This window comes from Grampus griseus (assembly GCF_964374135.1).
Source record: "Grampus griseus genome assembly, chromosome: 1".
Taxonomy (NCBI): Eukaryota; Metazoa; Chordata; class Mammalia; order Artiodactyla; family Delphinidae; genus Grampus; species Grampus griseus.
Genome location: NC_139017.1, coordinates 132817333 through 132840034, shown reverse-complemented (window position 1 = coordinate 132840034; position 22702 = coordinate 132817333). Strand labels below are relative to the sequence as shown.

The following is a 22702-nucleotide window of genomic DNA, read 5'->3' as shown; positions in this document are numbered from 1 at the left end:
CTTGGTGTCTGCAGAGTTGGAGAATTGATTGGTGTGAGGAACCCACATATTTGGTGTCAGAAATATTGTGGGTAAAAATAGCTCAGAGAAACAAAATCTAATTTACTTCATTCGATGATCCATCCGACAATTTTTTTTTTTTTTTTTTTGGCTGTGCCATGCGGCAGGTGGGATCTTAGTTCCCCAACCAGGGATCGAACCCATGCTCCCTGCATCGGGAGTGCAAAGTCTTAACCACTGGACCACCAGGGAAGTCCCATCCAACAAATACTTATAGATCACCTATTCTGGCCAGGCACAGTTCTTAGTGCAATGAATGAATCAAATAAAAACCCCTGGCCACATGGAACTTGCATGCTAATGGAATAATAAATATGGAAAGTTTATGGAGCATTTATTAGGTGCTGCACTATTCTAAGTGCTTTGCCTGAAATAACTCACGTGGTCCTCAAAACAGTCCTACTAGAGGCATACTGTTCTCATCCACAGTTTTAGATGAGGAAACAGGCATAAAGAAGTTAAGTCATTTGTCCATGATAATGGAGCAAGTGGTAAAGCCTGACTTCAAACTGTGGCAGTTGGTGATAGTCGGAGTGTCGTTCTGAAAAATCACCCTGACTGGTCCTCACTGTTGTTAGGGTGCCAGTTAGGATGTTGGTCAGAGATTGGGATACTTGAATTTTTAACAAAGCTGTGAGTAGACACTATTATTTCCACTTTATAGATGGGAACACTGAGGCTTGGCTCACACATCTGGTAAGTCACAGGGCCCAGATATGATCCCAAGCCTATTTACCTCTACAACCTAACACCTTTCCACTAGCATCTCCATTTCCTGCAAAATTGGAGAGTGCCACACCCCTACCCCTCCTTTATGATCAAGAGACTAACCCAAGGTGTATTTTAGAGTGAATATTGGAGAAATAAGCATTTGAAAATTTTTATTTCCATTTTGTAGGCATTCTACAATGGAAAATAAAATATAAATATACCAACACATACTTATAACAAACACAGTGTTTTTTCTTTTACATTCTTTTACATTGAGATACAGTGTACATAAAGTGAAATTCACAGATCTTAAGTGTACAGTTTGATGAAGTTTGATAAATGTGTACACCCGTGTAATCAACACCCTAATAAATAAGATATATGTATGTGCGTGGATGTGGGTGCGTAGGTAGGTACGTAGATTGATACCATGTATTTAAAATTATAAATGAGGTGTGAGTCTTCACGTCATGATTAGTGATGAAGACCTACCCCACTCTTTCCTTTCTCTAACTACTTCCTGCTTCTCAATTGACATTGTTGTCATGGAGGTTACACAGAATACCAGGTGCAGGTCAAACGATGACTGTGTCAAAAGGAAAACAGAACAAAACAAAACAAATAGCAGAACAACTAGCCATTTCTTAATGCTGTTGGAGGAGAATCACATTGCTATACTTTGTTTTTCTACGGAGGGATCATGTGCCTCCGCCCACACATCAACATGTGAACTTGTTGTTCCAGTAAAATGAGTCAGAGCCCCTCAAGAAGTCAGATTCATGTATTTCAGAACTATGTGTCAGCATCTCTGAAAAGAGGTACAGTGTACTGTATTGGTGTGTCTTGCACACGCACACACACTCATTCTCACCCAAGGAGATGGCGCAGCTAATAAGCAGCAGAAGTATGATTTGAATGCAAGTCCAGGGAACGCAAGCATCAGGCTTTTTGCATTGCAGAGAGGACAGGAGTGTTGGGTCTGAGTGTAGGGTTAAGCAAAGGCCTGGAGTCGGAATTCTGGCTTTACTGCATATTCGCTTTCTGACCTTGGGCAAATTCCTCCTACTCTGTTCACTTCTTGGTTGATAAAGTGGGGATAGATGATGATATCTGTGTCATGAAGTCGTTTTGAGAATTTAAAGGGTCATGTACATAAAGCAGTTCGTACAGTGCACAGCACAGAGTGAGCACCTGCAAAATGTTGGCTAAACCAGTAACCTAGCAATGGCCATGGAAGTTGGTTGCTGGGCCAATGGATGCCTTGTTTTTTGGATCATGTGCTCCATCAGTTAAAAAAATTTTGAGCTTACATGCTAAATACATGCAAACTTATTTACGATAAAGCATATACATATTCTACTGTGCTTGTAGATCATTTGCACTATAAAACAGCTGAAATAAAATGTTATTTTATAGTGAGGTCATCATACTAACATTATGCAGTACCTAAGGGTACACTGTTTATGGCCAGGTGAGTTTTTAATGATTTTTTTAAGTGATTATTGATGATTTCTAAACGATTTTGAATATGTCTCTGTATTTATATCTCAAACAGTATTCTTTGTTTTTCTTCTTTTTAATTGACATATAGTTGCTTTACTATATTATATTAGTTTCAAGTGCACAGCATAGAGATTCAGTATTTTTACAGATTATACTCCATTAAAAGTTATTACAAGATAATGGCTATGCTTCCCTGTGCTGTACAATACATGCTTGTTGCTTATCTATTTTATATATGGTAGTTTATTTCTCTTAATCACCTACCCCCATCTTGCCCATCCTCCCTTCCCTCTCCCCACTGGTACTCACTAGTTTGTTCTCTATATGTGTGAGTCTGTCTCTGTTTTACATATACATTCATTTGTATTATTTTTTAGATTCCACATATAAGTGATATCATAGAGTATTTGTCTTTCTCTATCTGACTTATTTCACTAAGCATAATATTCTCTAGGTCCATCTACATCGCTGCAAATGGCACAATTGCATTCTTTTTTTATGGCTGAGTAATATTCCAGTGTGTGTGTGTATGTGTGTGTGTGTGTGTGTGTGTGTATAAAACATCTTCTTTGTCCATTCATCTGATGATGGACAACAAACAGTATTCTTGATAATTTTGATTTTTTTCCCAATTCTTGTCTTATCTGACTAGATCTTTATCGTTTTTACCTTATAATATGAAGAGCTAGCACCAAGTTAGTAAAAGTATCATCATTTTTTTGTTTCCTTGAATCTGAATTATCACCATTGCCTTTAAATCCATTGGTTGAATCTTTCTCAGCTGCTTGCCCATTTTGTGAGGGTTTATTTAAATAAAATTAGATAATACCTAGAAACCTACCAACCTGGCACATGTAAATGATGATATGTAGCAAAGCCCTGGAAGCTGGGGACATAGAATGGAGTGCCATGCTGTCATCCCTGGTGTTGGAGAGCTCTCACCCTTCCCTTAGGACACCTCGCACATCTTACTCACTCATGACTGTCTGATGTGTGGACCAACTGATGGATCTGGTGACAATCTGCATATTAAGCTTGAATTAATTTCTTTAGACTAAAAGTCATATAAATGGCACTTCCAATATTTTCTTCTGGAATCTTAACAGATCATCTCCGGCACTCCTTGGAGCACATGTATGCCATTTTAGAAACACCGTTAGATGATCTCCCATCGCCTCTGTCGTGAAAGTCGTCACCCTTTCATTCAGCAGCTCAGCAAACATTAACCAAGCAGCTGTTAAATGCTAGGACCGTGTTAGGCATGAGACCCTCAGTAACATGTTTCCTGCCTTCAGGGAGTTGACAGTATAGGTCCCACCAGGCCAGGTCCTGGTTGTTCTTCCCTGTAGACTGTGACTCTGGACATGGCCAAGCTTGCAGTGAGTGCCCTTTGGTGCCTTGGTCTAGACTGCCTGCCAGCCTTCCCAAAGTCTTAAGGCCACTGTTCCCCTCCCACTGGGTGGGAGAGAAGGTATCAGATCGCCTGCTCCCCAAACTGCCAACATTCCTGTGTCTGCCACTCGTGGAATCCCCATCTTCTCCACGGGTGAAGAGCTCCTTTCTTTCTTGAACCTAACTTCCCTGGGTACCTCACCCAGTGTAGCCTAGAGCCCTTTGGTGGCTCCCAAGCCAGGCCGTTAACACGTGAGAACTGGGAGTTCCCTGTGCCCACACAGGCCTGGTGTCTGCCCGTGCTGCTCCCAGGGAAGTGGTGAGCAGCGTGTGCGGACTGGTATCTCGGCCTTGACACGGCAGCAAAGGGTCAAACCCCATGAATGCAGTCTTTCATGGCCTTGGTACAGGGCTCCTATTTTTTCCTGCAGAAACTCTTACACTTGCTTTCAGAAGTGACAATCAAATGTGAACTTTCATGGTTTATTTATAGCTCGGCCTTATAGAGAGAAAGAAAAGAAGTGATTAAAAGGCGATTTTACCAAATATTTTGTTTTTAAAAGCTTTCATTGTGTGGGCAAAAAGGAAAGAGAAAAGTCCCTGTCTTCGTTGTGCTGTCTAGACTCCCAAAGAGCGTAGTGTACTACAAATCCAGATTGTCCGACTCCTGCCTGCTGACAAAAAGTATGAAGTTTGAGGCCAACTTCAAATAAACCCTTTGAACAGAAATATATTGTGGGGGGTGACTATATTTAGCACATGTCAGCATTTCCATAATAAATTCATATTGTTGTGCTATGGTAATTTCCAGATTTACTGCAGCCAGTGGGTTCATGAGGTTTCAGTTTTATGTTAATTATTTGGAGAAATGGGAAAACTCAGCAGTGCTATTTCTGATGACAGCACTGATTCTCTGGGCATTCTCCATATTGTGTCAAATACCCTTAGTGAGCCCTGTGTCCCAGGAGAGAGGAGAGTGAGCACAAGTCATTTTGACTGCCTGTAGAAGCATAATTTTTTAAAATATAAATTTATTTATTTTATTTATTTTATTTTTGGCTGCATCAGGGCTTCATTGCTATGCATGGGCTTTCTCTAGTTGCGGCGAGGGGGGGCTGCTCTTTGTTGCTGTGCGCGGGCTTCTCATTGCAGTGGCTTCTCTTGTTGCAGAGCACGGGCTTTAGGCGTTCAGGCTTCAGTAGTTGTGGCTCGCGGGCTCTAGAGCACAGGCTCAGTAGTTGTGGCGCACGGGCTTAGTTGCTCTGTGACACGTGGGATCTTCCCGGACCAGGGCTTGAACTCGTGTCCCCTGCATTGGCAGGCAGATTCTTAACCACTGCACCACCAGGGAAGCCCATAACTTTTTTTTAGAGTGCAGTACAGTTTTATTTTCCTTCAAATGATCAAATCCCTATATGCCGCTATATAAAGTTTAGAAGACAGAAAAAACAAGTTAACAATAGAAAAAGCTATCACCCATGCTCTTGAACCTGTTAATATTTTAATATATTTTCTTCCATTGTTTATTATACATGTGTAACACAGTTTCTGAGATAGAATTGAAAAACAACTGTTTTTTTTACTCTCACTGTCCCTTTACACTTGTGCAGTGGAGCTAGTTTCTCTCTGCCCTGATTAAAAATTCTGTTAGTTCCATTACTTTCTTAGATAGGTAGAAAGTTACTTAGATAATACAAGTTTTATAGTCCCTTTAAGTCATGAGACATAACCAAACTTCAAACATTAGAATACCAAGGAATATATAATAATCACCACTTATTTTTTTTTTTTTTTTTTTTTGCTGTACGCGGGCCTCTCACTGTTGTGACCTCTCCCGTTGCGGAGCACAGGCTCCGGACGCGCAGGCTCAGCGGCCATGGCTCATGGGCCCAGCCGCTCTGCGGCATGTGGGATCTTCCTGGACCAGGACACGAACCCGTGTCCCCTGCATCGGCAGGCGGACTCTCAACCACTGCGCCACCAGGGAAGCCCCACCACTTCATTTTTTATCCAAAGATAAGGCAACTCCTCACTCCTCCAGCTGGGACTGTTGCAAATGTGAGGAGTTGGCTGTGATCAGATTCTTCTTTGTTCCTCATTCACTTTCTCTCCAGTATATATTAGCTTTTTTCTTGTTCTTCTGAGGTGGTTGGAAGGTGTAAGGGAAGAGAGCACAGGGGTGTAGGAAAGTTCTTATCTTGATCAGCGTTGTCATAAGTTTAATAGGTGTTTACAGCTAGGCTCCATTGTAGATTTTTTTTGGGAGACTTTCCACTTCTGGAAACCTCTGACTGTATCCTGTCCTTGTCCTTCTCTATTCTAGTAGATTGCTTGCTCTTTTAATTCCTTAAAAATCCAGTAGGGGGGCTTCCCTGGTGGCGCAGTGGTTGAGGGTCCGCCTGCCGATGCGGGGGACGCGGGTTCGTGCCCTGGTCTGGGAGGATCCCACATGCCGCGGGGCGACTGGGCCCGGGAGCCATGGCCGCTGGGCCTGCGTGTCCGGAGCCTGTGCTCCGCAGCGGGAGAGGCCACAGCGGTGAGAGGCCGGCGTACCGCAAAAAAAAAAAAAAAAAAAAAAAAAAATCCAGTAGGGGACTTCCTTGGTGGCACAGTGGTTAAGAATCTGCCTGCCAATGCAGAGGACACGGGTTCGAGCCCTGGTCCAGGAAGATCCCACCTGCCGTGGAGCAGCTAAGCCCGCGCACCGCAACTACTGAGCCTGTGCTCTAGAGACCGCGAGCCACAACTACTGAGCCCATGTGCCACAACTACTGAAGCCCGTGTGCCTAGAGCCCGTGCTCCTCAACAAGAGAAGCCACCGCGATGAGAAACCCGCACGCGCACTGCAACAAAGATTGGCCCCCACTCACCGCAACTAGAGAAAGCCCGTGAGCAGCAGCAAAGACCCAACGCAGCCAAAAATAAATAAATAAATTTATAAAAAAAAAAATCCAGTAGTTTGCCTCAAGCTTCTTTATGCAGGCTCCCTCTGCCTCATTAGGTGGCCATACTGGACAGGATCTGAGACAACCCAGGAAGCCCTCTCACCTGTGGCCACCTCAGGCTCATGGGAAGCAGTCATGCCTTTTGGAGTCTGACACGTTCTGGCAGTGCTGGCTGATCCCAGGGCAACACTCCTTCACTGCTACACTGAAGCTGCTAGCCAGCGCTTCTGCTCCAGACAGGAGCCGCACTCAACCCACCGTGTCTCACACCCTCAGGGATACACAGCCAGATCCCTGTGGCGTCAGTGAGGCCATACTCTCACCTCTCCCCTAGAAGTCCTGATGCTCAGTCAACACACAGCTGTCTCCTAAAAAATCCATCTCTTTTTCTGACCTTCCACATGGATGAAAGGTTTGAGTTGATTTATGGGTCCTCAACTATGCTTTTTTTTCAAATTCTTCAGGGTGGTCTGTTTCCAGCTCACTTTGGTATCTCATATCTGTCAACTTTAGATCTCAGACAAAACTTCCATTTCAGCATTCTTTCACGTGTACGGTCCTTAAATTCATTTATCCCGTAGACTATTCGCTGAGCGCATACGATACACCAGATGCTGAGTTTGTCAGTAGAAACAATTATAACAGTTCCTGCCTTAAGAAGCAGGAGTCTAGTTGGGGCAGCTGATGTGCTAACAAAGAATTGTGGTGCCGTATCATAAATACTGTGATAGATGGAAGCACAAGTCGCTTGGGGAGCAAGTAACTCATTCTAGGTGGGAGGCAGGTAGTGGGGATGAATCAGGAAAAACCTACTGTGGAATCAACACCTGAGCTAAGTTTAATATTTAACTCTGTACTTTTCTGAGAAACAAAATAACCTCTTTTTAAACCTTTGAAATGTCTATCACTGTTATTTCTCAATAATTTATTTTAAAAATAAGCAAAGGTAACGTGAAGAAAGGAAAGAAGAATTCCCTGCTATCTGCCCTGTGTCCACACATCTGTTACAGTGGGAAGGAAAGTGACATTTATGGAGCTCCTTCTCTAATACGGGTTTCCTGGATCCCACCCATGAAGGCAGTCCTGGAATGTCGGCTCCAGTCTGAAGCCTAAGCACAACCCGAGGAGTATTCCCCTAGGGAATTTTCAAGCTTCAGAGGAGGCAGGCAGGAGGAGGCGGGGTCCTCCCTAAAATAGGCAGAGCAGAGCACCGCTATGAAGGAAGAAGCAATCCCAAAACAAGAGAACCAGTGGCAAAGTTGGCGATGGGGATGGCTGAGACCATCTCAGCAAGACATGGGGCTTACTTTAAGGGAATCAGAACTTAATTTATGAAGGAAAATGTTATGACATATGTTGGGGTGAGCAGAGCTCTTAAAATATTCTTGTTAAGTGGAACGGTAGTGACCACACTAAGATGTTTTTGCTGTTTTGCAGAGTGGCCCCAGTCTGACCTTCGTTGGTTCTTATCCTTTCACCTTGATTCCCTTTTCAATAATTTTTCATAATTTTTCAAATCTCCTCCTGAATAAGCCTGCCATTTCTTTCTGCTGTCAGTGTGCTTGCTACTCTCAGCATCTCTGATCTCCCAAACAGCACTTTTAAATCCACTGGGGGCTAGGAAACCAGATAACTAGTTCAGAATGTCCATGGCGTCCTTGGGGAAGAGTTGGTAGGACATCCTGGCCAGATTGGAAATATGTGTAAGTGATTAGCAGATGAAAAAGTATCAAGTTTCTTAATCCTTGAATAACTATTGAAAAGAAGTTTATCTGCTTCTAGCATAGTATTTGTCACACTCTATTTTGATCACAGTAAATGTCTTTTCCATTCTGTGGTGAGCTCTTTGATGAAAGGACCCATTCATTCTTCATCTCTGTATTCCATATATATTGGATGCTGTGCTTGGCACATAGAAGGGGCTCAATACATTTTATGAATATTCTAGGTACTGAGATTAAGCAGCAAATAGACAAAGCTCCCAGACTGTGTAGCTTACATTTTGGTTAGAACAAGGAATGGAGAGGGAGAGAAGGAACACATAAACCAATAAGTACACGGATTGTCAAAAAGGAATTAGTGATAAATAATAAATATATTATTTATATAATTAAATATGTGTGTGTGTGTGTGTGTGTGTGTGTGTGTATAAATAAATAAATCGTAAGTAAGGCGGTAAGGATGGGCAAGACTTGGATACGTTTTGAAGGTACCCAGGGCCTTTCACATTCTGTGTGGTAGTCAGCTCTTTACATTTCTTTCCTCCTCTGCTCGTGTGTGAGTTTCTCCAGGGCAAAGAGTATATCTTATGCAAATCTGTATCCCTAGCACAGTGTCTGTACATATTGAGTAATTAATATAGAGAGAGAGTAAGAAGTTGTACATATGTGACCTCAGAATGACTACATCCTTTACAATAAGAGCTCAATAGCTGTTCCTAAGACAGGACCTATTCTGAGGAGCTTTGTCATGCTGTTGCTTGCAATCTCCCCAGGTAAGTCTTTGGAATCCAAAGTTTGGCTTTACTCCATTCCCCCTAACTTTCCCATAAACTTAATAGCATTGGGAGACTACCCGAGGAAATTTGACCTCTCCATTCATATGATGGAGCCAACACAATCTATGGTTGATCTTGCTGCTGTTCACTCTGACTGTGTCCACCAAGACACTGCAACTTGCTGACTGCCCACTAACCACATTGTAAAGACAAGAAAGTCCTGAGGTCAAGTCCATTAGACTCAGCCCAGAGGTCTCACATCTATATAGGCACAGTTGAAGAGACTACTGGAAAAAAGAACTAAAAGTGAAATGAAGAGGTCTTAAACATTCTGTCTTAAAGTACAGGCACAGAGTGGCTTCTGTTCAGTTACTGCTGTTGTGAGTTAAGCAGACAACGTGCTCAGTGGCTGATTATGTTGCCTTCTCAAGCCCTTGTGTCCAGGTAATGCAAGGGGGAAATAATTCCTTCCCACCACACCCTGCAAGCCATAATAAAAGTGCTTTGCCTTCCAGGTTGTTTATGCCCTGGAGGTCTCAATAGGCAACAATTTATTAAGCCCAGGCTGTGTGGTCCTAGATGTAACCTTTAATGTTCATTGGGTTTTAATCTTATCACCAGAGAAAGTAAGTTGAAAAAAAAAAAATGGACTCACCAAATCTCTTAAGGGAAGTAAATTCTAATTAGAATGTTCTTGCTGGGACTTACCTGGTGGTGGCTCAGTGGTTAAGAATCCACCTGCCAACGCAGGGGACACGGGTTCAAGCCCTAGTCCGGGAAGATCCCACATGCCGCGGAGCAACTAAGCCCGTGTGCCACAACTACTGAGCCTGCACTCTAGAGCCCGCAAGCCACAACTACTGAGTCGGCGTGCCACAACTAGTGAAGCCCGTGCACCTAGAGCCCATGCTCCACAACAAAGGGAAGCCACCGCAATGAGAAGCCCGCGCATCGCAAGGAAGAGTAGCCCCCCGCTCGCCACAACTAGAGAAAGCCCACGCTCAGCAATGAAGACCCAACGCATCCAAAAATAAATAAATAAATTTACTAAAAAAAAAAAAAGAATGTTCTTGCCTGTGACAGGCCTCACATTGGTATTAACTTTCCAACTTAGTTCTGTGTGTTCTGTTTTCCATTTGACAGGAGGCAATGGCAAGAATGAGCAAAGTTGGGAAAGTTGTGTTTCCTAGACGTGAGGATAAAAGGTAAGTTTATATGTTTTCTATGCACAGTGCTGAGGAGTGAGGACAACAGACACATGCAACTTTAGAGCCGGAATAAACCACAGGGGTCAGCAAGCCAGGCCTTTCATTTAATAGTTGATAAAACTAAGTCTCAGAGACGTAAAGTCACTTTCAGTTCCCCAAGATCACAGAGCTAGATAGGGCCAGACCTGGAGGTCAAATCCAAACTTTTGAACTCTCAAACCAATGTTTTTTTCCCTAGGTCATTAGCAGTAAATCTGGTCTCCTCTGTTCTAAAATGGGGATCTCTTATGTCTTCCACACGGTAGCATCTGTCTGTTCCTCCACCCTTTGCATCATGTGACTTTGAGGGCTACAACATGACTTTTATTTTAAATTGAAGTATAGTTAATTTACAATATCCTGTTAGTTTCAGGTATACAGCAGAGTGATTTTGTATATACATATATATATATATTTTATATATATAGAGAGAGAGAGAGGGAGAGATATTCTTCTTCAGATTCTCTTCCTTTATAGGTTATTATAAAATATTGAGTGTAGTTCCCTATACTATACAGTACGTCAGCATAACTTTGATTAATGTTTTAACCCCAATTCACAAACACTAATTTATTGAGTGCCTGCTGTCTTCAAGGCATTATGCTCTTTGGCATCTAGGCAGGATTTAGAAGGGAATAAGACAATCTTATTTATGCAGTAGATCATTTCGAGCCAAAGGGATAGGTTATATAATAGAAGTATTACCAGGTGACAAAGTAACCCAAAACAGAAAAGAATTTGACCCTGTAGGAGTGAGGCAAAGCTTTTGAGAGGACGTTAAGTCTAGCTGACTTTAAATGCTTAAAAGAAATTGTCAGGCCAAAACCGAAAAGCACTTTGTCACTAGAGGAATAACACAGGCAAAGTTATAAAGGTGACAACAGCATCGTATATTCAGGAAACTATCAACAACTCATAATTCTGAAATGCAAAGTATGAGATGGGAGATGGCAGGGAATGAAATTGGGTGTTGGGGGGAACAGAGTGGGTCCTCTCATAATGAGCTTTGAGGCCGTGCTAAGGACCTCAGACTTCATCCTACTGGTGAAATGGAGATACTGAACTTTAGGCAGTGGTGGGACCTGGTCAGATGCAGATATTAGAAAAATCCTCTTAGAGGATGCGTTAGAGGGCCTAAGGGTAGGAAAGACCAGATGAAAAGTTTTTCAACAATCCAGCTGAGAGAGGAAAAGGACCTATCTTGAGTCACTGGTAGTGAGTTTAGAGACGAAGGAACAATTGTGCAAGTGGCTTTTATCATTTTAGGAAAGTATTTGAGGTTAAGACATAAAAGCAACTTCTACCTTATACAGTGGACAGGCAAAGGTGCTGATCCCACCAAAGCATAATCGACATTTAACGGAGTGGAAACGTCCACGGAAAGAGCCATCCGGTATCCTTTTATTTTCTTGAAGCAAGTCTCCAAATGGAGCTGGGCTCTTAATCCTCTGAATATAAACCCATCTCTAAGTACCAGGATGAGTGGAGCAGGCCCTTACATGGGGGAGCTCAATGCAGGAACATGGAGAGAACTGAGTTCCCCATGGCAGTGGGAGCCCTGGCCTAGCAGCATCTCTCTTTTGTTGAAATTAGAAACAGATTGTTCTTCTCCATCTCTTCACTGACCCTCTGAAGACTCTTGAGGGAAGTCTGTTTTTAAGTTCTTTGAGTAGATTCCACATGTTCTTTTTTTTTTTTTTTACATCTTTATTGGAGTATAATTGCTTTACAATGGTGTGTTAGTTTCTGCTTTATAACAAAGTGAATCAGTTATACATATACATATGTTCCCATATCTCTTCCCTCTTGCATCTCCCTCCCTCCCACTCTCCCTATCCCACCCCTCTAGGTGGTCACAGAGCACCGAGCTGATCTCCGTGTGCTATGCGGCTGCTTCCCACCAGCTATCTATTTTACTTTTGGTAGTGTATATATGTCCCTGCTACTCTCTCGCTTTGTCACAGCTTACGTTCTTTTGAAAAGAATCCTTGGCGGCTTGCTGTCAGCCGCTGTGAGAGAGGCGCACACGATGCTCTAGCACCATCTGCAGGCGGCCTGAAGATTTGAAAGTGGAAAGAGCCAGTTTCCTTCTGAGCTACACTCAACATCTCCTTGACTCAAATCACGTTCTTGTCTGTATAGAACACTTACTTAGGTCTGTGCCACACAGACCTAAGAATGGAAGGAAACATTTATATATCATATATCTAATAAAAGATTAATATCCGTATACAGAGAACCCCTAAAACTCAATAACCAAAAGGCCAACGACCTAAATCAAAAATGGGCAAAGGACTTGAATAGACATTTCTCCAAAAATGATATACAGATGGTCAATAAGCACATGAAAAGATGCTCAACACCACTAATCATTAGGGCAATACAAATCAAGACTACAATGAGATACCAGTTTATACCCATTAGTATGGCTACTGTCAAAAAACCAGAAAATAACAAGTGTTGACAAGGACGTGGAAAAATTAGATCCCTTGCACACTGTTGGTGGGATGTAAAATGGTGCAGCCACTGTGGAAAATAGTATGGTGGTACCTCAAAAGTGTAAGATAGAATTACCATATAACCCAGAAATTCCACTTCTGGGTATGTGCCCAGAAGAACTGAAATCATGGTCTCAAAGAGATATTTATGCACCCATGTTCATAGCAGCATTATTCACAGTAGCTAAAACATGGAAGCAACCCAAGTGTCCATTGACAGATGAATGGATAAAGAAAAAGTGGTATATGCAACAACAGAATATTATTCAACCTTAAAAAGGAAGGGAATTCTGAAATACGCTACAACACGGATGAACCTTGAGGATATTATGTTAGCGGAAAGAGCCAGTCACAAAATGACAAATATTGTATGATTCCCCTTATATGAGGTACCTGGCATAATCAAATTCATGGATACAGAAAATAGAATGTTGGTTGCCAGGGGCTAGGGAGAAGAGGAGAATGGAGAGTTATTATTTAATGGGTGGAGTTTTAGTTTTGCAAGGTGAAAAGAGTTCTATGGATGGATGGTGGTGACAGCTGCACAATAATATGAATGTACTTAATGCCACTGAACTGTACACTTAAAAATGGCTAAAATGGTAAATTTCATGTATATTTTACCACAATTTTAAAAGTTGGAAAATAAAAAGCACAGGGAAAGAAGCACCTTGGACCTCAGCTTCCCATGTATAAAAAAGGAAAAATATAGTCTCTCCATCTTTTGACATTTCAGGATAATAGAAGGATGTAAGAACATTAGCTCACATCGTGTAAGCACTTGACAGTCCGCATAATATTTCATGTTCATGTTTAAAATTCAGTCACTCTGTGACGTAGGTACTGTTATCATCCCTCTTACAGCAGGGAAACTGAGGCTCAGACCATTTAAAGAAGTTGCCCCAAATCACCTAGGCTTCTCTGCCTGGAAAAACGATGCTTTTCCCACTGTACAAAGAATAAGGCCAATGAACAAAGTTGCTGCAAAGTTGTCAGTATTAAAATTAGAAATCGTCAAGTGTATGGAAAGAGTACTGACCCAAGCTTCCTTCTAGAAGTTTCCCAAAGTCAGAAAATCCAACTCATATAGTGAAAAAATTGCTTGACGTTAGATTGTCAGAGAGTAGCATTTGAAGAAGAAAATTGCTGTCCCCAAAATCATTCTATGATTAATAAATTTGGAGGCTCATAGAGTGGGTTTTAGTATAATCTACATATAGTGAGATTGATGGTAATTTTGGAATGTTAATTTTTTAAGTAGTAACCATAACTAGCATTGATATCACTTGCTGTGAGTCAGGCACTGTTCTAAGTTCTTCTCAAATACTACCTCATTTAGTTCACATAACAGTTCACATTACCTCTATTGAGGTAGGTCTTGTAATTTTTCTCATGTACAAATAGGGACATTTAGGAACAAAGAGATTAAGTAAAATATCCATGGTCACACAGCTAGTAATGGGGCCAAGCTGAGATTCAAACCCAGGCCTCAGAGTCCACCTCTTAACCCTGTGTTTGGCCCCATCACGGCTCTTAAGTTACCAGAATTGTTAAGGTAGAAATGCTGGGCAGGGGTGTTCCTATTAATCTGTTTAGCTCTGCATGTTACAGGTAGAAGTCCCTGTGTGCATTCAGGGTTACTCTTACACTCTCTCTCTCCCCCAATTCCCAAGCTTGCACCAATGCTCCTTCACGAGGACTTCTTTTCAGAGAACCCCAGAACCTACCAAGACATGCTAGACAGGGTTCATCAACCCCTTACCTCACGTCAGCTCCTCCCAGCCAAGAGGAATAAGGGCCAAGCTTCCGTCTCCAAGTATAATTTGTCTTAGCTACTATTGTCCTTTTCAAGATTGTGATGCCAAGGTAGCTTCAGCTGCTCTGCCTTCTAACTCACGGCCAACACCAGTTCTAACAGGTCTTATCTGAAGACTCAGTTGGATAGTACAGGAGAAAAGGGTCCTCTGTGGGATGCCCAGAAGGCAGGGCACAGCTCCAGGAAAGGTGTTAGTCACATTCTCATGGGGTTTTACTCCCAGATAAAGGAGTCTGCAAAGGAAATGTAGGTGTGGAATGTGCAAAGGGTGATTAAAATGTTCAGTCGCATCCCTGGTCAGGCTGTGACATTAAACCAGTCGCTAAACTGGTCAGGGGTGGGGGGGTTGGGTAATCATATATGAAATACTTATTGAAGCTGGGAATGTGAAAGGCCCTGTGTCAAGCCCGGCACTTCCACTGTGTTATAGTGGAGGCTTTGAAGTCGGATAGCCCTGAGTTTGAATTCCAGCTCTGCCGAGTCTTAGCAATACTATTTTAGATTTGCCTCTTTGAGCAAATCTCAGCTCTAAAACCTTTACCTCTAAAATGGAGATGTAGGTTCACCCATGGAGGTTAAAGATAGTGAGTGTGAAACATGTGACTCAGGATGCTGTCAGCATCCAAAAAATGGGAAGTGTCTGCAAAACTGTAACAGATAACACTTCTGTTCTTCTAAATGTCAGGGGAAGCAGCATAACAGTCTTGCTTGAGATCATCCAACATATTTATTTTTCTCCTGCAGATATTATGACAAGAAATATCAAGTATTCCTAAAGCTGGTTGAACACCAGAAGGAGTATGCATCCATCATGAAAGGGGACTGAACTGAGCTTGCACGGGCGGATGCCAGGTTTCATGTCATTGCATCAGGGGCCTCTGTCATTTCACCTTATACTTAAGACCCTTAGGTATCATTTCATCATTTCTGTATTTTCTTTTTAATAAAGAAAACTGAGACGTGTGCAACCAGAACTAGAGTCTTCCATTTCACAATACCACCGTTATTTACTTGGTAGTTTCCACAGGCACCATCATGGAGACAGAAACTTCACCAAGAGTCATAGGATCTCCTATGGGACTAGAACTTGGGGATCATTCAATCCAGGAGAAACTGTCCTTGGTAACTGATTCAATGTCAGCCACTAAAGACCTAACTTCAGGTAGGGCATCTAATGTTTATTCTATAGGTGGCTAAAAACTTACTAACTTTTTATTTGGAAATAATTTCAAACTTACAGAAAAACTGCAAGAATAGGAATAATACCGGGAACACCCATGTACCTAACTTTTTCCTTTGAATGGTTATCCTGTCTGCTTTCTCATTTATATGTTCTCTCTCTATATGCGTGTGTGTGTGTGTGTGTGTATATATATATATATATATATATATTTGTATACATATGAATACATATATACACACAAATTTTTATGAATCACTTGAGAGTAAATTTCAGTAGACTTAATATTTATATAGCACTTTTATTTAATCTATTCATATTCAAGTTTTGTCAATAATTCAATAACGTCTATTATGGCATTTTTCTCTCCTGAGTAGGATCCAGTTTAGACTCAGATACTGCATTTAACTGCAGAATAGTCATCTTGCAAACATCACTTTAAGATAGGGGCAGGCAGGGATCATCAATGGATCCAGGAGGAAATTATTTTTCTTTTTTAACATCTTTATTGGGGTATAATTGCTGTACAATGGTGTGTTTGTTGCTGCTGTACAACAAAGTGAATCAGCTATACATATACATATATCCCCATATCTCCTCCCTCTTGCGTCTCCCTCCCACCCTCCCTATCCCACCCCTCTAGGTGGTCACAAAGCACCGAGCTGATCTCCCTGTGCCATGCAGCTGCTTCCCAGTAGCTAACTATTTTACATTTGGTAGTGTATATATGTCCATGCCACTCTCTCACTTTGTCCCAGCTTACCCTTCCCCCTCCCCGTGACCTCAAGTCCATTCTCTAGGTCTGCGTCTTTATTCCTGTCCTGCCCCTAGGTTCTTCAGAACCATTTTTTTTTTTTAGATTCCATATGTATGTGTTAACATACGGTATTTGTTTTTCTCTTTCTGACTTACTTCACTCTGTATGACAGACTCTAGGTCCATCCACCTCACTACAAATAACTCAATTTCGTTTCTTTTTATGGCTGAGTAATATTCCATTGTATGTATGTGCCACATCTTCTTTGTCCATTCATCTGTTGATGGACACTTAGGTTGCTTCCATGTCCTGGCTATTGTAAATAGAGCTGCAATGAACATTGTGGTACATGACTCTTTTTGAATTATGGTTTTCTCAGGGTGTATGCCCAGTAGTGGGATTGCTGGGCCGTATGATAGTTCTATTTTTAATTTTTTAAGGAACCTCCATACTGTTCTCCAGGAGGAAATTTTGATGAGTAACAGGATATATGCATGGTCTTAAAATGTCTCGTCACAGATTGTTTATCAGTTACAAGAAGAAAAAGAAAGTTAACCATACAGGGAAGAAATAGGACAGCATCTTGATTGGGTGATCAAAATTAACTTCAGATGGGTAAATAGACATCATGGGCCTCCAGATGTGATAGCCTGAAAAGGACATAACATCATTCTGGCTGGGAATGCATAGCCTCGATCTAATCATAAGGAAACATAAGACAAAACCCAAATTGGGCAGCATTCTGTTTTTTAATGGACTATACTCTTTAAAAATATCTCTGTCATAAAGACAAAAGTGTATGGAAAAGAAACATGGTGGCTAAAAGCTTTTGATACAGACAAGTATTTGAAAACACAACTACAGTTACCTTAGTTGATACCATAACACACACATACAAACACAAACATACACACATGTACGTACGCACACACACATACCATTTTGGACCCAAGAGTAACTGCTAGTTTTGATTCTAGAGCTGTCATCATTCAGATGAGTTTGAATAGAGAACATATGGAACTTCAGCAACATAAGTCAGCAGGTAGAGAAGAAAAAGCCACTACAGCTCAGTCTTCAAACCTCTTTTGGAGTACTTATTCTGTGCCAGCTATTGTGCTATGCGCTGGAGTACAGGGATAAAGAAAACATGGTCCCTGCCTTCAGGGAGCTCCCAGTCTAAAGAGAAACAGAGACAAGTAACTTGATCACAGTACACTGGAAGAGGTGCCACATTAAAAGACGGCACCTGCCGCCATAGAGCACATCCAACAGCAAGAAAAGGAGGAAGCAGTGGAAGGTTAACAGATTGGATGGAAAGCATTATGATGTAATGGCTGTGAGCCCTGGCTTGGGATTCTAGGCCTGGCTCCACCTCTGACTTGATGTGTGACTTGGAGAAAGGCCCTCAATCTTCCTAAGCTTCAGATTTTGAATGAGGATATTCACAGTACCTGCTTTACCAGATCACAATGAGGATTAAGTGAAATAATACCTGTAACGCACCTAGCTCAACTGTCTGGATCATGCCTGTCTTTTTGCAGGACCTGGCATGTAGGAGATGCTCAGAACACTAACAATAAAAATTTTGAGTAGAATGACCACACCCAGTTGCAAAGGCCAGCTCTGTAATAATATTCTACAGTATCCAAAGGATATAGAGATCTTGGGCAGGGACTAGAGTGTGAAGGTAGGTGTGGCTGTCTAATCCAGCAGGCTCTGGCAGCAGGAAGAAGCCCAGTTCATTCACCTAGACCCCAGCCAGAACTTGAGCTATGGGTGAGAAGGATTGAGGAGTCAGACTCAGCACCTCAGAGGAGAAGTCAGGTATAGCAGGACCTAAGGCAAGATGTCAGGACCACAGTCAGACAGACAGGCTCAGGCTGCTAATACTGATCAGCTCTGACTTAGACACCAGGTCAGGCCTGGGCCCACTCGAGCAAAGCAGCGGTGAATGCAGAAGTTGTGCCTGGCTAGGAACACAGAGGTGGAAGAGTGAATAATTAGCAACTATTTGCCAAGTTCTTCCTGTATGTTCTCTGCAATTCTTACCATAGCATAACTTACGGTAACATTAACTCCATCTTCCAGTTAAGAAAGCTTAAGACTCAGAAAACATAAACAGCTCGCCCAGAATCCCTCAGGTGGCAGTGGAGACAGGATTCGAATCCAGATCTGTCGCTTTGGGTGTTACCATCTTGTAACAGCTGCAGAGGAATCCAGCCCCAACAGCCTGCTCTTTAGTTAGAGTACTCGTGCCGTGGGTGAACAGCGGGGCTGCTGGTCCTTCTCTCAGGCAACTCCTATCCAAACCAACCCTGGCTTCCCACTGCTTTATAGAGAAAGGAAAACACACACAGGTGAGGCAAGGAGAAATCCTCTGGCATCTTAACAGTGAGAAGCACTGTTAGAAGGGCTGAAAAACCTTGGGCAAGATACTCAACCTCTAGGCCTCAGTCTCCCCCCTCTGTCAATGGTATAATCCTGCTACCTACGGCCTAATGTTGGTCATAAGGGTTCAGTGAAGAAACTCTATAAAGGCCCAAGCACAGTGCTGTGTGGATGATAGACACTCTACAAATACTGTTTCCACAGTGTTCTCTGGTGTCACCTGGCCAGATGGTTAATCCCTAAGAAAATAATTCTGTTTCCTACTATAAAGCCAGTGTTTTAGGAAAATGTAAATGTCTATATGGATTTCTTTAACCATGTGTAGCTGGAGAATAAAAATTTTAATGACTCCAATACTCACCTTCTTGCACTGGGAAGGGGGGTTTATTTAATGCACACATGTAAAGTATAAGTGTATTTAGCTTTTATGAATAAGAATTACAGTGTGGCCAGAGTGGTTTGTGGGATCTTTGTTTGGTTTGGTTGCCTACTAAAAGCTTTTCTTTCAAGTTGAAGCCAGCCTTGTTTTGCAAATCATTTTGCTAAGGAACACATTTTGGGTTTTTCATTTTGACCAAAAATACTTCCCATATGTGAAGAACATAAATGTGGCTTTCCAAAGAGCCTGAGAGAATAAAAGCTGGGAGAGGGAAGTGGAGAGGAAAAGACAAGGACAGCGGAATGGGTGACATGGTGCAGAGCGGCAGTAAATGACAGGACCCAATGCCAGAGTTTGCTGGAGTCCAAATGCAACAGCTAGAAGGGATACCCTCTCTCAGGGAGACCCCGACTGGGTGGTGGTCTTTATATTCACACCACAGTCTATGTTGTTGCCAGTTGCACTGGGGAGCAGAGGGATAGAGAGTATGCGTTCCAAGGGGAGTGGTGAAAATAATGTAGGGCATTCCTGGAAACACCCAGCTCTGAGGAGGCACCAGATCAGCAGGTAAGGGTAACAAGCTGAGCATTAGAGTCTTAATGTTAAGGTGACCCTCTGTTTCTCACAGGCCAGAGAATAATCAGGTTATTCAGGTTTAAGTTTGTTGCCCTGTCACTGACCTGGTTGCTCTTGTCGGAAACTGAGACTCTCAGGGCCTGTGTTCTCAGCACCTAAATTGTTCCAAACACATATGGGTGCTCAGTATATAAATAAATACACAAAGATGAGACATTTTTCTGCACAAAGAAGGCAGGTAGAACTAAAAATATCTCAAAAATGTCTCACTTGCAGATCAAACAATCTAAGATATGTGTTAGCGAACCTTAATTTAAGCAACATTGAAAACTTTAAAATGTGACATGGTCATTAATGGTTAAGAAAATCATGCCTTATACCTAACGACTTGCCTTTAGTTTTTTATTGCGCATGTGTGTGTGCACACACACACACACAACACCACACACCTCATTTTGGGTTGTACTTCAAGCTCAGAAACATTTTGCAAATTTTCAGTATTGGGCTTCCCTGGTGGCACAGTGGTTGAGAGTCCGCCTGCCGATGCAGGGGACATGGGTTCGTGCCCCGGTCCGGGAGGATCCCACATGCCGCGGAGCTGCTGGGCCTGTGAGCCATGGCCGCTGAGCCTGCGCGTCCGGAGCCTGTGCTCCGCAACGGGAGAGGCCACAACAGTGAGAGGCCCGCGTACCGAAAAAAAAAAAAAAAAAATTTTCAGTGTTGTTACAGACCATTCCCTGTATGATCTTTTATGGGAAACCAATTGCATCGTAGTCCAGAAATACCCATTGTTCACCAGGACTGCAGTACACATGCTTTCAGAATTCAAGGGTGTAGTTACAAATAATTACCATCAAAGGATTTAAAATGAAGGACATTGTCACTAAACAAAAACTAATGACCAAGCAGAGCTGTGTAATGTAATTATTCTTAAGATGGGCCTTCTGATGAATTACAGAAGAATCTTTGTGCTGTCTCATGTCTCCATAAATGCACTTAACTGTTATTGACAGTAATAGGAGGAAGTCTTGAACATAAAAATCTTTTTCTTCCTTTTCTAGTTTCCACAGAGAGAACTTAAAAAGCAGTACATTTTTAAAAAGGATGTTTCTCCCAGTACTTCTAAATATTTGACAATTATATAAAATTTATAAAACAAAAGTAACTTAAATAAAAACAAAGACCACTGCTAATAAATTAAGGTTTTCCAATTTATTATTAGCTCACCCATTAATCTTACGGTCAATCTCTATTCTGCGCAGAAAATCATTTAAAATTACATATTAGAATAAATTCTTCTAAAGACCTAATTTTATTTGCTTAAGTCATACCTGAAGTCTTGATTAGAAGTGTTTCCTTATTAAAATCTAGGGTGAGCCTGGCTCCCTATTCTACAATTTTAATACACCGGAGGTGGAAAATATTTTACTTATTATTGTCTGGTATTTAGGCAAAGTCAATAATGATGCCTTCCATTTGAATATTTCTTTGCAGTATCCACGTTGACTGCATGCATGTAATCTCAGCTGCTCCTCATAATAGATTGGTGAGGGGAGACCTGACAAAGGGAGGGATCTCATTTTATAAAAACCACGTCTCCAAGAGCTTAAGTTACTCGCCCAAGATTGGGTAGCTGGATCACAGAGGCAGGATCACTCCAATGCTTCTTCCTAAGTAAATTCAATTAGCTTATTTGTGCAACAGAGGATGATTCATTAGTTAGCTAATTGCTCTCTCCTCTGTGGTCCCCCTCTTTAGAAGATGTATGAATATCTAGGAGGCCCCTTCTGATGCTCATTGGTTGATCAAAGTACTGCGTTATTTCTATTGGCAGCAGAGTGGTGAAGCGATAAAGGCTTGAGCCACGGCGTCACTGAGTCCTGCCTTCGGATCACAGCTTCACTGCTTACTAACCCACACAGTGTATGAACTCATGCAAGCTAGTAACCTGTGAGTCTCCATTCCTTATCTATAAGGTAAAAGAAATGAAAATCTGCCTCACGGCTGATGTGAGAAGTAAATGGGATGATGTTTTGAAGTGCCTGGCCCAGTGCCTGATAAAAATAGAACTGCAACGAACACCAGTTTTTCTCCTCAACCCATCCATTTTTACATTATAAAGTAAATGCGTTGTTTCTAGAAGCATCTAGAAGCATTGTTTCCAGTAACGTTGGATGACTTTATATTCATTTTCTATAGGTGAAAGTTCTGTGTTCTATCCATAACAACCAGCCAGTACTGGGCCCTTACTATGTCAAGAGTGCTGGAATAGTTCCCGTCAGTGCGTAAAGGGGCCAGCTGCAGATTGCAGAGAAAGGGGACACACATAGAAAGAGATTTAACAAGCCCAGAAATGTCATACTAGATGCCCAATGCACACCACGGTTGATAGGTTCTACAAGAGGTCTAAGGATGTCAGTAATGCAGGCCTGTCTGGAAAGGCTCATCTGTAAGTGATGAAACATCCAGCCCTGCCTTTCTCAGCTCTGCTAAGCTCAGGTACTGAAGGTCTTTCACCCGAAGATTCAGCTCTGCTCCATCCCGAAGATAAGCCAGGCTGAGGCAGGCGGTGTACACCCAATTCCGACCAGCTGCAGCTCTTCCCCAGCCAGTGAGTCTGGAATTCGTCTTTCTGCCATTAGGCCCTAGGCACTGGGAACCTCACTAAATCACAGGCTTCTCCCCAAGGGACAAACATGTTTATCCAGTCTGGCATGACCCCTTGAAATTGCTCAATTCTTCTTATGCTAGGC

General features: G+C 42.1%; 1 protein-coding gene across 10 annotated transcripts in view; it reads left to right on the top strand.

Annotated features, from left to right (window-relative positions):
• The window catches only part of FGGY (FGGY carbohydrate kinase domain containing), a 421541-nt gene extending 405908 nt beyond the window's left edge, over window positions 1-15633 (top strand). For all 10 annotated transcript variants that reach the window (XM_082669259.1, XM_082669261.1, XM_082669262.1 and 7 more), the window contains 2 exons: window positions 10252-10313; window positions 15414-15633. In XM_082669259.1, coding sequence (XP_082525385.1) covers window positions 10252-10313; window positions 15414-15495 — 144 coding nt within the window. In that variant the 3' untranslated portion in view covers window positions 15496-15633. The remainder of the gene's footprint in view (window positions 1-10251; window positions 10314-15413) is intronic.
• Window positions 15634-22702: the final 7069 nt, after the last annotated feature.